The sequence below is a fragment of the Manacus candei genome, unplaced genomic scaffold (genome assembly GCF_025592945.1).
Source record: "Manacus candei isolate 608988 ecotype Guabito, Panama unplaced genomic scaffold, ASM2559294v1 h1tg000025l, whole genome shotgun sequence".
Lineage (NCBI taxonomy): Eukaryota > Metazoa > Chordata > Aves > Passeriformes > Pipridae > Manacus > Manacus candei.
Window position 1 is genome coordinate 2528595 of NW_026138073.1, and position 16847 is coordinate 2545441.

The 16847-nt window shown below is 42.3% G+C and overlaps 1 protein-coding gene across 5 annotated transcripts in view; it reads right to left on the reverse strand.

Moving 5' to 3' along the window:
• Window positions 1–16847, reverse strand: part of CNTN6 (contactin 6) — a 130338-nt gene that overhangs the window by 39165 nt on the left and 74326 nt on the right. For 4 of the 5 annotated variants that reach the window (XM_051788642.1, XM_051788640.1, XM_051788641.1 and 1 more), the window contains 3 exons: window positions 12705–12908; window positions 10299–10401; window positions 2294–2478 (listed from right to left, as the gene is read on the reverse strand). In XM_051788642.1, the coding sequence (XP_051644602.1) occupies window positions 2294–2478; window positions 10299–10401; window positions 12705–12908 (492 nt within the window). Of the gene's footprint in view, window positions 1–2293; window positions 2479–10298; window positions 10402–10508; window positions 10561–12704; window positions 12909–16847 lie in introns of those variants that run through there. The other variant, XM_051788643.1, reaches the window with a different exon arrangement.

Below are 16847 nucleotides of genomic sequence, written 5' to 3' on the forward strand. Positions count from 1 at the left end.
AGAGCCCAGGACTGAGCTGAGCAGGGATTATCTCGAGGCAGGCTGACATTTAGAAGAGTTGTCAAGATAAAGGGGAATATGAGAGCCATGGAGAGTAATTAATATCCACTTAAATTTAGGGTAGATCAAAGCCACAGGGAAGGAGATGCATCCCTCTGCCTCTGGCACAAGTGGCTGGTGTGTTAACGTGCCATGAGAAGGTTTTGGTTGGGTTATGAAATCATAATACTGCAATCTCTATGTAAATAAATACATAAATATATACAGGCACACTTGTAGTTCTTACATAGAGTAGTTTACTTTTAGGAGGAGAATTATTATCCCTTGTGACCAGCAAAACCAGCCTCCCTCTGGAGCTTGGGAGGAGCTCCTGACTCTACCCCACAAAGTACCCTGAGATTTCCAACCCCAGGTTAATGCACTGCCAGTGAGCTGCTTCCCAGAGTGGGAAAGTATCTGGGAGAGGATCCCAGAATGGATTGGGTGGGAAGGACCTTAAAGATCATCTCATTCCACCCTCTGCCATGGGCAGGGACACCTTCCACTAGCCCAGGTTGCTCCAACCTGGCCTTGGACACTTCCAGGGATCTAGGGGCAGCCACAGCTTCTCTGGGATCCTGTGCCAGGGTCTCCCCACCCTCACAGGGAAGAATTCCTTCCCAATATCCCCTCTAACCCTGCCCTCCGTCAGCTTGAAGCCATTTTCCCTTGTCCTGTCTCTCCATCTCTTGTCCCAAGTCCCTCTCCAGTTCTCTTTTTACCCCTTTAGGTACTGGCGGGTTTATAAAGTAGTATAAAGGTAGGGTTCTGGAAGGTTTTATAAGGTACTATAAAGGGAGGGCTCACCATGCCTTACAATAATTTTAATTATATGTCTTTTTTATTGCTCTCAGAGCCCAAAGCACAGACTGGAGGCATCACATATGAAGCAGCAGAAAGTGTCCAGGAAAGGAACCCTATTTTTGGAGACAAGCTGCCTATGGAGGAAAAACACCCCAGCAGAGAAATGAAATCAATTATGTAGATAACACACCAGCCCACTCCTAAAAGGACAAAAAAAAATCTCGTGTAAAAGCTTCATGAGCCCTGTTTATGTATTTCGTAATGAGCAGCTATTAATTAATGTAGAAAGCACATTTAATAAGCACATTGTTTTAGATTGAATTAGCTGATCATAATTTTGTAATTGCCTGTGCTGTTCTCAATCACATCCAGGTAATCCACTGAACTTCATTTTAATGGAACTGCTTGATGGGTGTTGGGAAAAAATTAGTGTGCAATGAGAGCAAAAATAACCCCTTAAAAGCCAAGAAATAATTAAATATTCACACAAGCAGCAGACTGTTCTACTCCTGGCATATATCTTGATATTAGCCATGGCTGCAGGAGGCTGGTGGCTTATCAGCAAAGCTGCATCTCTTCATTAAAAGAGATTTACTTTATAAAAAAAAAATAAAAAGAAAAATACTTGCCAAAGTCTTCTCAATGGATGTTAATTGTAGGCTCAGTCTCTCTTTCTGTGATTTTTCTTACTGCTGTTATGTTTAATTTTTTTTTCTTTTTCCTTTGAAAGATTTATGAGGCAAAGGAAAAAAAAAATCTCAACTCTTATTGCTGTCAAAATATGTTGCTTTCCCTGGGTATTAACAATGGGACTAAAGAACATATAATTCACCTTGGCTCTGAGGGAGCAGCACGTGGGACTGTGATCACAGGAAATTAATGCACGTGGGAAGTGAAAAGGGGAGGGAGAACAGACTCCCAGGAATATTATTCTCTACTTTTGAAGGGAGAACTCTTTCCCAGATCTATTATTCTCTACTTTTAGCCAGCAGGAAGGAGAGGGAGGAATGGAATGAGTTTCTCCTGCTTTACCCTCATCTGTTTATGGAGCTGAGCTCCAATAGGAGGTGAAATGACCTTCCACTGCCAGGGATAAAACTCCTGAATCCTCCCCTGATCTGCATCTGGGGCAGCACAAATTCTGCTGCTGAGAGGGAATCTCTGCCTTTAATGTTCCATGTGAATGTACCAGGGATTCCTTCCTGCCTTTTATTAACCTTTCCAACTTCCTCATGGCACAGCCCACACTGCCAACCTGAGTTCTAATGCAAAATATCTTTATTTGCTGAGGCTGTAGCTCAGTGAAGGTCACTCCAAACAGTTTTTAATCAGCTTAACCTGTCCTGTATTTTACACCTCCAGTGAGGGGCTAATAGGACCTCATCTGCAAAACCCAACTGAACCCCACCCTGCTCTTTAAAAAGAACGAAAATAAAATTAATCTGCTTACCATAGACAAATAATTGACCTCTTGCAATGTTTATTCCTCGGCTGTTTCCTGCAACACACTCATAAGAACCTTCATCTTCCTGCTGAACATTGGGGATTTCAAGAACTCCTTTGGTTTTGTTGGGTTGAATTTTCTTTGTCAAGGAATTTCCATCGGACCTCCTCCAGCTAATACTTGGGACAGGGCTAAATAATTGTGTTTCATTAGGGAAAAACAGAGAACAGTGGTTACAGCAGAGAAAAAAGAATGTGAAAGCCTTCTTTGAGAGTAATAATATTTTTTAAAAGACGTAATTTCTGTTTCGAAGCATAATTCATAAGTCAGAGATGTTCTAACCTGTCCAATTTATTTAGGAGCACAAGTCCAACAGTGAGATGAAATGCACAGTAAATTCTATAATTTCTTCTTAGGCCAATTTGTATTTTCCCCTTGGGAACTTACTGAGGGCTCAAACCTTCTTTTAAACTCTGTGACACCGAAGGAACAACTTTACAAGCCAAAGGAACCAGCACAGAGGCACTGAATTATTGACTGGTTCTCACAGCAAACTAATTCCCTGCAGCATTAGAGGTATTTTCACTCCCCAAAATAGGAAGTACTGGCCAAGAATTCAAAGGATCTAAAAATAACAATAAATCTGAGTGAGAAGAGGAAAGCACAAGACACTGAGGCTGAGAGGAGATAGAGACAAAAGGGAATATTTATTTTTTCATGTTTTTTTTTAGCTTTCTATCATTTTCATTTATATTTGGATTAATGCATCCTGTAAAACAACGAACCATAGTGAAGTTTGAAGGCAGTTATAAATATTTCCTGGATTTCTGGTAATATCCCAAACCATCCAAGCCTCACTTTCATGATCTATTATGTCACCAAAACCACTTTAAAATATTAACAGTCTCGGATTTCACAGTTTCTGTTTCTGCAAACGGAACTAAGTTGCTTTTTCTAACAACTTAGATTTTGAACAGCTTTTTCCAGAGGCTTTGGCTAATTGCTGACTTCTTTTCCTTTGGAATAACATGAACAGCGATGGAAAACACAACTTTCATGGAGATTAGAAGTCCTTGTGACCAGTCTCCAAGGTCTCTGCCTGCAGTGCTGACTTACAAAGGATTTGTTCCTTTTTAGCAGAGGCTGTAACAGCTCACACCTTAAATTATTTAAATTCAAATCCTTGCTTGTTGGACAAAGAAATCAAGTCACAGATATAGAATGGATTAATTATTTAGTATTTCAGTAAGTTTGGGCCTGATTTGTGCCTTTGGAGTTGGTGTGGCTGTGATTTAACCCAAAGCAAGAACCAGAATTTGGGAGAAATGTGAGTGCTCAGCAAATGCCAGGGATTGAACAGCTGGGCAGGTGTTAACGGAGTAACTGCAGATGTCAAATCAACAGAAATATATCTGTATGGATCCCTATACGTATGGATAACTCTCATGTACATGCACACACATGTTCTGACTTATATCATCTCAACAATTTACTACAAGTGAGAGTGGGACGTGTCAGGCCCCATTAACCAGTGAAAGAGCTGGGAAGAAGAACTGAGATTTTATTCTTCTCTTCCCCATTTTGGTTCAAGACCTGAAGAGTTGTTTAAATTTCAGTTCTTTCTGGCCAAGAGCTGTTGTTATTACCACCTTTATTAATTGCCCTTTACTGGGAGACCAAAAGCTATTTCAGATGCAAACTTGTCCAGACTAATCTTGCGTGACATTATTCATGCAGAATTTTTTGTAAAGCGAGTTAGTTATTTATAAAGCAAGATACCCTTAGTTATTTAAAAGGAGCACAGCTCCAGACTAGGTCTATCTCATGATTGTCATGCTCCAGGCAGGAAAAATAGCCAGAGGAGCTTTTGCAGCCTTGTGTTGGATTGATACAGACTGTTGATGACATGAAGAGGAGCATGGCTGGCTTTTCAAATCCTCCTGCATATTAAACAGTGGGTGAGCAGCTCCTGGAGAACTTCAGAATGCCAGAAGCATTTAACTACTTCCTCTAAAGGCATCTCTTCTGGATTTTAATTTTTTTTTTTTTTTTGTATAAAGGAAGCTAACAGCCACACAGGAGAAGAAAACAATAATTAGATGCATTCATACATTCTCTGCTACCTGAAAGTTCTTCATCTCACTGTTTCCTGTTCTCTCAGCCCTTTGTTTTCTCTCAGCTCTGACTATTCATAAACGAGGGGAGTCTGTGCTGACACCAAGGCCAGAGGCAGCGCTTGGTGGGAAAAGGCCCTTTCTGTCAACTTGTCAAGTCAGGTTTAGCAAGGTCTGAGCTGAAGGCACTGTCCTGTTTTCCTTATCCACGCCACAGACTTATAATGACATCCTTGGGGATGTTTCAAGGCGAGCTGGGCTCTTTGGCTCGTTTTTGGCCGAACACGCCGGTGTTTGAAAGGCGCTCTCTCTGAATTTCAGCTGCAGCAGGAGGCCAGGAAACCCTCAGTTTGCTTCATCACCTTGGCTGTGTCTAAAGGCACAGTTGCAATAAATAGGTATCAGCTCTTTGCTGTCCTGCCAGGCAGCCTGGCCCTGAGTACCCCAAGTTTATCAGGAGAAGGAAGTTGTGGGTCAGGGCAGCAGCTCCTCATCTGCCCGAGCTCCAGGTTAAAGGGGCAGTGTGGGAGCGTCCCCAGCTCAGCCACTGCCACCACCCATGGCAAGGACCTTCTCTACAGGTCTTTTCTTCCTTGATACCTCGTTATCACACACTTCCCAGCATCTTCAGTCAGTGTATTTTGCAGAAATCAGGCTTTTGGGGCTGGTTTCACCTTTTTCTGATGCTCCTTCACATCTTTATAACCAAATTTCTTTGTCACATCTCTTACTCCAGATCATGTGAAACCTTACAAGGTAAAAAAAAAATCCAAAAAAACCCCAAACCAACAAACCTCTGAATTTCCATTTAAAATTTAGATTGACTACACTGGGTTTTGGAACAACTGATCTATTTAGAAGTTGATGCTTTAAGAAGTGAAACTGTCCTTCAGGTGTAGGTAAATACATATTAAAAAAATAGTTCAATAAATGTAGCCTTGTGGTTTTTGTCGGATTATGCTCCACAATCATTTGCTTTGAAGACCAGTGTCTGACATTGCAACACAGACCAGTATCTTCTCATGCAGATTTGGGGCGTTCCTGCCACTGGTGGGTCTTTTTTTTCTTTAGTCACTACCAATAACCAGATTAAAACAAATAACTGCTTGGGGCTAAAAAGTTTTGGAATATATAAAGAAACAATGGATGCACTTCTCAAATTTATTACACTTCATAGCCAAAGTCTGGCTTTCACCTGAGTAAATAAGAAAACAGCTCATAAATATGAGAATGTCTTTGTACATAAATCTGCAGTTTGTTGGAAACCTTCAGAGCATCTAGGAGGACTAATTTAATTTATATTCCACCATACAGGCAGCAGAATCACGAAACCATAAGTTACTAACTCGGAGAGAAAAGGAGATGGAAAATATTTTGTGGTTGGTGACAAGTGTTGTCAGAGTGAACATGGAATTAATTTGTCTGCAGCATTAGAGCCCACGGTGATGAAGGTGCCACCTTTTTGCAGCCAGATGATGCATTGAGACTGTGCCTCATCCTTTGTCCTGTGCATCTGGGGGCCCTTCAAAACGAAATTAAATCTACAGTTTCAGTAATGAAGCCCATGGTTTGTCAGACAAATGAGACAAAGCTGAGGTTTGAAAGCTGCTCTGGCGTCTGCAGCGCTGCTGGCACGGGGAAGGATTGGGATCCAAGGAGCACTGTGATTAGAACACTCAATTTTGAATTATTTTCATGTTTTAGCTGGGAAACAGCAAAGTTTTCTGAGACCTGGTGTTGTGGCTCATCCTCCTGGAGGCACAAGTTACTCACCCCAACTATGTGAGAGAGGATCTACTGAGCCCTGAAAACACAAACCTTCAGGCATTAGTTTTATGTGGGATGAAAGCAGCAAACTTGTGTTGGCAAAAGTCCTTCACATAGATATGATTTTCAAATCCTGTAATAGATCCTTTTATAACTTCCTACACAAACAACTTGAGAATACCCCAGAGGTGAAGCCTGGTCTTTTTATGTAAATTTAGTAAAGATGGTTATTGGAACCCCCCTGTAGCTCTGTGATTATCTCCTTGTAACAACAACCACTAGAAAAACCCTGCCATGAATACATTTAGAGGAATAAGTGGGGCCTTCCCATGAAAAATGAATATTCTGGGTTGAAAGAAATTTTGTTTTATGTTATTCACATATTCTTTTTACAACCTTAGCTGGCAACAGCCCATCTGCAGGGATTTTGAACAGATTATTTCCCTACCTTCGAGAGGAGAATGAAGGAAAACATAAACCACAGACAGAGTTTAATAAATCTGTGCACCAGACATGGAAAGTACTGTGCTTTTTTTCATTGCAGGAACTGTTCTTATTTGTGCAACAGAAAAAAAAAAAAAAGTTATTTTGGGAGAAATCTACTGATAGAAGCACAGGAACTCAACTGAACATAATTCTTTCCATGGTGCTCAATCCCCTGAAAGACACAGGGAACAATAATTTGGATATATGGCATGATTAATGCAGCTTGATCCAAAGTAGGACTTTTAATACTGGCATAATATTAAACACTGTCAACATAATGAATATTGGTGCAGAACACAAAGTCTCATCTCTTCTATTAAACTGCCACAGGCTGCAGGATTCAAAATAGTGAAGCCACTATTTCATATTTCAGTTTTCCCTCTTTTAAAGAATTAACTGCAAGAGGCATTTGTTTGCTTGTTTAGGTCATCTGATAGTTGCACTCTAATTAGAGAATTTTTTACCCAATTGTATTTCCATCCCAGTGAGGACTAATTTACTTTGCAAAATATTCCCTTCTATATTGGTGGTGTCTGTTCTAAAAAATCAGGTTCAGAGGCAAGAAGTGGCCCAAGCACATTTGGGATCCATCCCTCCAAACCCTCATCCCAGGGATAAATACGGAGTCTTTAACCCTTTTATACTTATTTCCCTCAAAACAAGAGTTTATGGGGCTGATTTGTGAAAATCAAGAATGATTTTTTTAATGTAAAATGCAAAAAGATTTTTGTGGAATGTCCCTGCCCCAGGGTGCCCCACGGCCAGGCTGAAGGAGACTTTGAGTTCCCTCAGGGGAAAAAAGAAATAAGGCATCTTTAAGGTGTTTTAAACCGAGTTTTAAACTCTGGCCTCTTGTACCTGCATTTTAAACGTGGAAGTGCCTTTTGAGCAGAGTCCAATAGGTGTGATTTGCTGTTCCATATAGAAAAGAGATGCTATTTCTCTAAATACCGTAAAACTACTCGCATTTAAGACTTTTGGAGCCCAAAGCCCCAGCGGGTTGTCTATAATCTGCCTTTAACGTGAAAGATTTCTGTTATTCACAGAACACAGGGAGCAGCAGCCACAGCATTGTCTGAACCACCGGACTAACAGTGGGAATATAGAAAATTATGGATAATGGGAAAGCAGTTCTGAAACCTGAGTGAGATAATAACCCTCAGTGCTCGTGGCAGATCAGAGGTACAGCTCAACAAATGCTGGGCTGAATTGATTTTAACATAAACAGACAATAGCAGGGACCAGTTTTAGTGGAATTTCAGCATCCAAAGGTGCTGCTGCGTTTGGATGGGTCTGACTGTGACTGCAAACAGCTGGAGGCAGGAAACTTCCAGCTTTTCACAATGCCACTAATCACCTACATACCTGGAGAAATCTCTCCTTGTCTAATAAGTTAAGAGCATTTCACCTGCAATCTGTTTCTCTTGCTTGATTCACACAGAAACGCTTTATTTAAAAATAAAGCTTTATTTAAAAATAAAGCCTTTTGCACGCGTCGATGTGTTGGTGCAAATGTGGTTCAAGGCTGTGTTCAGGGAGAAAAAAAAGCAGGAAAAGAGAAAAAATACTTTTCTATATGAGACAGACAAATAACAAAATATAAAATCCAAGAGGAGAAGTTCTCCAGTGATGCCACTAAAGAGCCTCTGCTCACAAACAGCCCCCCAAACACACGATGCACATCAGCCTTGGATAAAGAGTTTGTGGGTGATGGATTTTGGCCCATGGATCACTGGCGTTTAGGCAGTAGAACTCCAGGGAAGTATGGTAGCACTCCTTGCAGCAGTGAAGAAGAAAAATATATATAAGAAGAATAAAAAATACTCTAAGGCTGCATTAACCCTCTCAGGCATTCCATTTCTAAGCACTGCACAGAAAATACTGTGCTCCCTGAGGGATCTCATTGTCTATGTGTCCTCACAGTTCACTTTTTTGTCCTTAAGATGTTCTTAAAATGGTAAAATCTGTGCATCATATTAACATGATCCGTCTTTACCCCTTCAATAAGGTATCACTGTTTTGTACATCTCATTTACTCTGTTTTTTAAACACTTTTCTGCAGCCAATGTCTCATTGTTCCCTGCTTCCCATGCAACAGATGGGAATATGAAATGACAACTTGAAATGTAAAGCCTGCACGGACTAAAACACAATTAAGGAGGTATTTAAAGAGAAGTAGCTTGACAGTATTTGGAAAAGAAAATCAGCTTCAGCAGGAGTGCTCCAGTCTGGTACTTGTTTTGGGCCAAAAAATGCACATACCTTTAATAAAAATTAGCTGTAAAATTAGTTTATATAGAAATCTCATCTGAAAGGCGAGGCCATTTCGATCTTATTAACTTCTTATTTGCTTTATTTTTCTCCTTCCCAGCGTAGGTTCCAGAGGAACGTTTGATTAATTTGTGCTGTCTGCAAGTCAGGCTTTTAACCTCTGGGAAAGCTCTAAACACTTTAAAAGCTCACAGCCTTAAAAGGGATTGTCAAAGTGAACTTAAACTAAATAGAGGTCAACAATCTGAGGGTTGTTTTGGCTTTTCCAGGGAAAAGGGATGTTCACTGGAAAGACTGGTTTTGGTGGGCTGGTTCCACTGATTCAGTTCACCACCTGCTCCTTGAACACAGGGAATGGGGAGAGTAGGATAAGTAAACTTGGAAAAATACTGCAAGGAAAGTGGGTCAGTAGAAGGAAAGGCTGCTGTTAGAGCTTCCCAGAGCTCCTCAGCTCCACTGTGGAGACAAGGGTGCCTGAAGGATCTGTTGGATCCATCCTGCAGAGTCCACGTGCTCTTGAAACATAACCTGCTTCCCTAAATTTAATTGTGAGCAATGAGTGAGTCCAGAGGAGGCTCCAGGATGATCAGAGGGCTGGAGCAGCTCTGCTGGCAGGGAAGGCTGGGAGAGATGGGATTGTCCAGCCTGGAGAAGAGAAGCTTCAGGGTGAGCTAATTGTGGCCTTCCAGGACCTGAAGGAGCCAACAAGAAGGATGGAGAAAAACTGCTTACAAGGGCCTGGAGGGACAGGACAAAGGGGAATGGCTTCAGATTGACAGGGAGTGAGTTTAGATGGGATATTGGGAAGGAATTCTGCCCTGTGAGGGTGGGGAGGCCCTGGCACAGGTTGCCCAGAGAAGCTGTGTTCAAGGCCAGGTTGGAGCAACCTGGGCTAGTGCAAGGTGTCCCTGCCCATGGCAGGGGGTGAAACAAGATCATCCTTAAGGTCCCTTCTGATCCAAACCTCTCTATCATTCTATGATGTCACACAAACAGAAAGAAATCCTATTTTGCTGTATATCAGGTGTGACTGTGCAGTCGCACTGAACGCTGTCACCTGGAGTCAGGTCTCATCTCAGAGTTAAAACTGCTCTCAAGGAATATAATCTTTGTTCTGGTTTCCCCCCCCCTTCCCACACCTCCTCCCCCTGCTTCAGGCTGCAATCCAGTGAGCTTCAGCTATAGTGCAGTTTTCTTTCTCATTTCCTTGCCAACACATTGCACAGAAACCATCAAACCAAGGTTAAAAAAATAAGTTTCACGGAGTCGCACTCTGACCAAAAAAATTCTAAGGGGCAAATTCAAGAAAGCCAATATTTCTCCTTGTAGGAGAGTGTCAAAACCCCCATTTTAATAAAAGAGCAAACTCTTACTTTCCAAGGGCAAAGCATTCCAGCCTGACGGACGAGCCCTTCGCCGCGTACGTTGTTTCTGGAAAACGGACTTCAATCTTTGGTTCGTACTCCCCCATCACACCTGTTGAACATCAAAACATCTCACTCCAGTTGAGCCCCAGACCTGTCTAGCACAACAGAATTTCGGTGTAAAAGAAAGGGGTGGCATTAATCACGTCAGAGCCTCACGTTCCACCCATGGCAATCGGCACAGGACGGAGTAGATTGAACCTTCCGGGTGGAATTCAACCCCATGCTGGAAACTTCTGGGAAATCTGTGAGTTCCCTACATTTAGGAGTTGAGGAACATGACTTTATACAAGTTCTACGTGTAAAAGAATTTAGTGATTAGTGTTTCAGAGATAATTTAGAGTTCACATCTCTTGCCAAGAGGTGTTAACAAACAATGCCTTTAACCTTAGTCACTGCTCAGGACAATAAATAGATTCTGGGTGCAAGAGAACTACAGAATTCTCAGTCCAAAATACTTTCAAAACGCTTCAAACTTCTTTAAAACACCCAAATGTGAGCTGCAGACTCGAGAAAGGCTGGTGTAATTAGATGGAATTATCGCATTTGAAAATCTGGCTGAACATCTGATAAAGCCCAGATAATCCAGTATCAATTTAGGGCATTTAATTTTGCAGCAGATTTGGGGGTTGATTTGGGAAACTAAACTTTGAGCTGAACTTCTTAAATGCCTTTTATGCATCTTGCAGTGGAACTCGTTGCAACAGCAGGGATGAATATAAATCAGTTCTTTTCCTGCACAGTGTCTTTGCCCAGACCCCACATTGAAGATGAACCAGTTCTTATTTTATATCCTTATTTATATTATTTTATATTTAATTTTTAACGGGGATCTGGGTGATGTTGCACATTTCCACTGTTGCTGCCAGCTTTGGACCCAACCCAGAGGCCACCAAAGTGAATGGGAGAAGATAAAAAGACTGATAGAAGGAGCCTGACAAAAGGAATGGGGTGACGAAAATGAAAAAAAATAAAGAAGAGTCAGAAAAGATCTTCAGAATTTACAATCACAATTTGTACCAAAATATTAACTTTTGAGCTGGGGAATTATGACTTCGCTTTGTGTGATCTGATTGTCACAGAACAGCAGAGTGTCACAGTGAAAGTATTATTCCATAATGCACTGTTGAGATTTATTTATCCTGGAAATCCAACTCCATGCTGAGTTTCATTCCTGATTGTCACCGCTGCTTTGCAAACAGTACAAGTATATTGAAATTTAGGTGGGTAAATTTACAAAACAAACTTTATGTAAAGATTTCCCATGTCTGTATTCCTCACTGTGAACATTTCATTACAAAGTGTTGCCAGAGAGGTATTTGTACATGTGCAGGTGAGTTCCTCACCTCAGTGACTCATTTGGAAGCAGCTTTCTGGGGCTGATATTTGAGCTATAGTTAGATTATAAATTTAGGAAGCTTTGTCGGATTTAAACCTCGACACAGGTTTGAGATGAGAAATATTAACGTACCATGTGACATCCTCTGGCTGCTTTTCAGTGACACTGAGCACTGCTTCCTTTGCATGTTTATCTCATCAGCCCTGTCCTGACACTTCAAATCTCCCTTCAGTCCAGCACACGCTGTGGGATCGTGTCCTGATGCACAACCTATCCTGGGAGCCTGTTACCTCCATAGGGATGTTCAGGGGTGTGAATTCCCAACAACCAGAGCAGGACCAGTTGGTTTTGTGCAGCTGATACCTTAAAACAGGAGAAATAATTCTCTGGACTATTTTTGAGTATTAAAAGGCAAAAATCTCTCCTATATTATGGTGCTGAGGGTGCACAGGAATATTTTGCACATCCCGAGTTGCATAGGCTTTACAACTTTATACCATGATTTAATTACAGTATTCAGATCCTAATTACAATATTCAAATTCTAAGTGCAATATTAAAATTCTAACTACAATATTCAGCTTCTAATTACAATGTTTGGACGTTCCCTCATCTGTTACACCCGCTTCCCAAACCATCCCTCCCACAGCACCACCCTTGCTACACCCCTGACATGCCTCCCAAATTTGAGTCAGAGGTCCCAAAAAGACCCCATTTTCACCTTCTCTTCCTCTCCTTTGGTGCAGTATCACACCTTCTGGGATGGTTTTAAAGCCCCTGAGTAACTTTGACTAAGTCAGGTGTTACTTCTCTTCCTCAGGGTGTTTTTACAGCCAGAAAAACTTTGCCTGATTCTGTTGAAGCTTCACAAAGAATGATGATACAGCACTTTAGGAGTTTTTTGTCCAAAGGTACTAACAAGCTAAAGGGGCCAGCAAGCCATCCTAAAACTTATGGAATGTAGGTTTTATGGCTCCACTGCCTGTTTTTAGGCAGACAAACCCCCCAGGCTCTTACCGTCGCTGCGGAGGGTGAGGGGGGTGGGAGGTCCCCTGGCACTCTGCTGTGCCTCCCTGTTGGTCACCACACAGGTGTAATTCCCCACATCCCAGGGCTCCACCTTGGCCAGGTACAGATTCCCTGTTTCCTGGGAGACAAAGCGTCGGCCGTCCTCCCCAAGGTCCAGGGTGTCGTTGTTGAACAGCCACGTGTAGGACAAGCCTGAAAAACACCAGACCTGCTTCAACCAGCTGCAGCTTAGTGACATCATTTTTTGCCAGGGGAGCTAAAACTTCAAAAATCACCTCTTTTTTATCGTGCTCTATTTGCTTCTTGAACAGTTTCACAAGCTCTTCAGCAACATTTGTGTAGGCAAACTGCTCCTTCCTTGACTCAAGTTCTGTTAAATTGCCAAATGCAACAAGGCACGTTTCTGTCAGAGCTGCATTTTGGCAACGAATACCCAACAATTTCACTAACACAGGAACAACACCCATATTGATAAGCTGTGACTGCAACACGTCATTCTCATTGCTACAGTTCATCAGCATGCCCCAAAAGACAGTCAAGAGCTTCTCACTGGCTGGTTCTGTTTTACTGCACAGTGACCTTAAATGGTCTATGTCCTAGTTAGAACAGCTGGGACCAGTTCATCACTGGATGGGTGTAACCCAAAACTGTGTATTCTACAGCCTTCCATGCCATTTCCCAGAAACCATTATCATAGACCATTTACACCCTCTGCCCAGAGCAGCCTGACTCCTCAGGCTACAAACTGGGTGTTCAGAGGCCTGGAGATAGGAGGGTGCTCCTGTCCTCACACCCATTGTGGAGCTCCCTGCCCTGAGGTAGGTACTGGGCATTCCTACCTGAACTGGAGGATATATAATCTTGGGGTCTTGGAACTTTTTTAACCACTCGTGGGATCCAGAGGGAGACTGCAGATCACCACTCTCAACCAAACTGCAACCACCACTCTTGACCAGACTGCAACCACCACTCCTGACCAGACTCCACCAGCACTCTCACCAACAGGTTTTTCCCTCTCCTTTTACTTTGGACTCAGGGGGCCCAAAGAACACCACTCTGTTCATGCCCCAGGGTGCTGGGTTATACATTTGGGTTTTGTGGGTTAAAACCAACTGTTTGTCTGTATAATCGTACTTATTGTATTATTTTCCTAAATTGTTATTCTGAATTACAATCTCTCTTTTGAGAGGGGGCAGTGCTACAGCTCCTTTCCTCACTCCGAATATGGAAAAATGAAACTGGGACCATGGAGCTTTGTCATTAGATTTTCATGAAGTGGAGAGCTCAACTGCACAGAAGTATTTTGGTGATTACTTTGTATGTGATCCTGTCTCCTTATCTTCCATACTTAATTCTACTCTGCAGTTCTTGTCCTATTCTCACTTCCTGGCCTTTTTCTGCCACCTTTTTTCATACAATATTTCACAATGCAAACCTCAATAATGTGTATTTACAGTCCAGGCTATTTAAACTGATTTATTTGACTATCCCACCCTGGAAAGGCAGATGTCTCTCCAAGAACCTTGCCTTTGGGCAAGAAATTTTGCCCAAGGCTTGGGCACTGAGGAGCAGGTTCAGAGCTCATCCCTCAGCTGCTGCAAGGTGGGTGCATCCCAGGTGTCCTGCCAGCCCTGCTGTGCTGCTGCTCCACATCGCTGCAACACCCACCAGCAGGAGCAGGGCTGAAATCCTGCCTTGTAGAAGCCACAGTAAATCAGAAGTTTCAAAATCTACCAGTTTAGCTTTCCTTAATTAAATGCATAATTCATAAGCCAGCAGTGTTGTGCCAACAGCTTCATTTTTCCACTTTTCCCCCATCAACAACCCCATTCGGAAAAGATTATTTACGTTCCTTCCCCCCCCCTCAGTTCCAGCCTGGGAACAGGATGGTAATAAGTCTGCAAACTCCACTAGTTCTGTGGAGTTTTATGTTATCAGCTTCCAACATTTTAGGAGTCTCATTAGAAATGATGCACCTCCAGGGAGCAATCAATGACTCTTTCTATACTTGGCTAAATCCTGCAACAGGCACTGTTTTATTACAGCTTAAACCTTTTTTGTGGTCTACAGTAAACCTGGAGTGTGAAACAATTAATTCAGTGTAACACAGCACGTGTGCACATGAACATGTGCTCACACACAGGATAAACCCCCCTGTTTTCACTTTTAATGCCCATGTACTTTCAGGTGCCTGGTTAAAGCATCTATTTACAGAAGAGAGGGATTTTCAGCTAGAAATAAGTGATGTAACCACGAGCTGAAATGTCTTCCAGAGATATACAGACTGTTTGCCTGTCTCAGGCACAAAGTTTGCTGACTATAGTTTGTCTGGACAAACAGACAAAGTGACTGGTGTGGGCAAAACTCTGATTTCAACTCGTTCTTTGAAGGTCTCTGAACTGCAAGTTGGGCACTCTACAGAAAATGCTGAAGATTTGCAAGGTAAATTCTTTAATGTGTGTTCAATTAAACAGTGCGCTGTCAGCTTGGGGTTTGTGTGGAACAAACACCCTGGATCTGCCATCTCCTCAGATCTCACCCTGAGAACTTTTCCTGCCAGCTGGAACCCCTGTTTTCCTCCTCACACAGACCTGCAGATTCCTGCTGCAGGACCTGGTGATGCAGCTGAATTCTCTGTGCAGGACAGATTATAATAAAATTCTATTAAACCCAACTTTGTGCTGTGCAGACATTTTTCAGGAGGTCAATCTGTGAATTAATTAATCAGCAAAGGAGAACCAAACCTTTTGTGTCCTGATTTCAGTTCTCGGGAGGTTCCAGTTGACTTCATTTTCCAAAGTTTCTGTGACTCTCTGTCTGTGCTCCACCATTGCTTTAGGGCCTACTGATGAATTTTCCCATTAACTGAGAATAAGCATAGGCCCCTCCTTTTCATATTTAAATCCCTTTTCCCCCCAGTCTAAGGGATATAAACACTGTCTCTCTCCTAACTGCAGGTTCATCCTCACCCATCCCTAGGCCATGTTTGCCTAGAGCCTAATTCAGCTCCACCAAACTCTGTAGAAACCCTAATTTTAATTAACTTCAGTGGGAGTTGGATGAGATCTCAAGAGAAAGGAACTAAACTTTGGAGATGGAACTTTTCTTCCTCTCTTTTAAGGCATAATACCAGCAATCCCTTTCACAGTGTCTTTTCTTAGGAAGTTAAATCAACAGGTAACAGAGTAGAAAATCCAATGCTGCACCATAAAAGGAGTTACTATAACTTAAACTTTTCCATTTGGGGTCGATCTGAAGAATTCAGATTGCAGCACATCCATCAAATGAGCAAAAGAAAGGACCAAAAGTCCCATGGTGTCACTTTTAGGGTCACATTCATTTCTGTGAGTAAATCAGAGCTGGGGCAGGTAGTGCTGAGCAGGAGAGGGAGGAGGCAAAGAGGGGACCTGACAAAGAGATCACAACCTGCTAATGAAGGAGCTTAAAAGAACTTGGAAATCCTTTCTGCCAGCTGTTTGATGGGAAAACAACCATAGTTACTATTATTTTTTAGTTTGTTCTTCAATTTCCATCTAGCCACAGGATTTCTGGGATGGGCAGCAGCTGGGATCACACTTCATACCTCTGACAGTCCCAGAATTATTGAATTTCAGAAACCACCAGGAAAGGGCTTCAGCATAAAAGGGCTTACACAAGGTACCCATTAGCAACACCAAAGATTCTGGGGGCTTTTTTCCCCTCTGTTTCATTTTTCTTTTCTTTTTTTTTGGCTGTAACTTTCCCTCTGGAGTCATCACTTTTCATATGATGTTGAAGATGCCCAAAGCAAGTTTTTCTGTACAGGAGCTGCAGGAAAGCTGGATTAAAGATTCACGGGAGCAGAGAGAAAGGGACTCTCGGCCCATGACTGAGGCACTCAGTTTATAAAGGGGGAGACACTTCAAACCTTCTCAGATTATGCGTTTTCTCAAGTGCAGCGTTTCACATAAAATGCAGAAATCAAAGACCTTTTTACATCTCATCCCATCCTCTGCACACACCCAGTTCCACGTGCACCTCCTTCCCCAGCCTTGGCTGGCTGAGGATTTGGCACATCCCCCCTCTAAGCAGGTCCACAGGGCTCCTACTTCCTTAAGAGTGTTTTATTTTTCTGAGGCAGGCTCAATACGG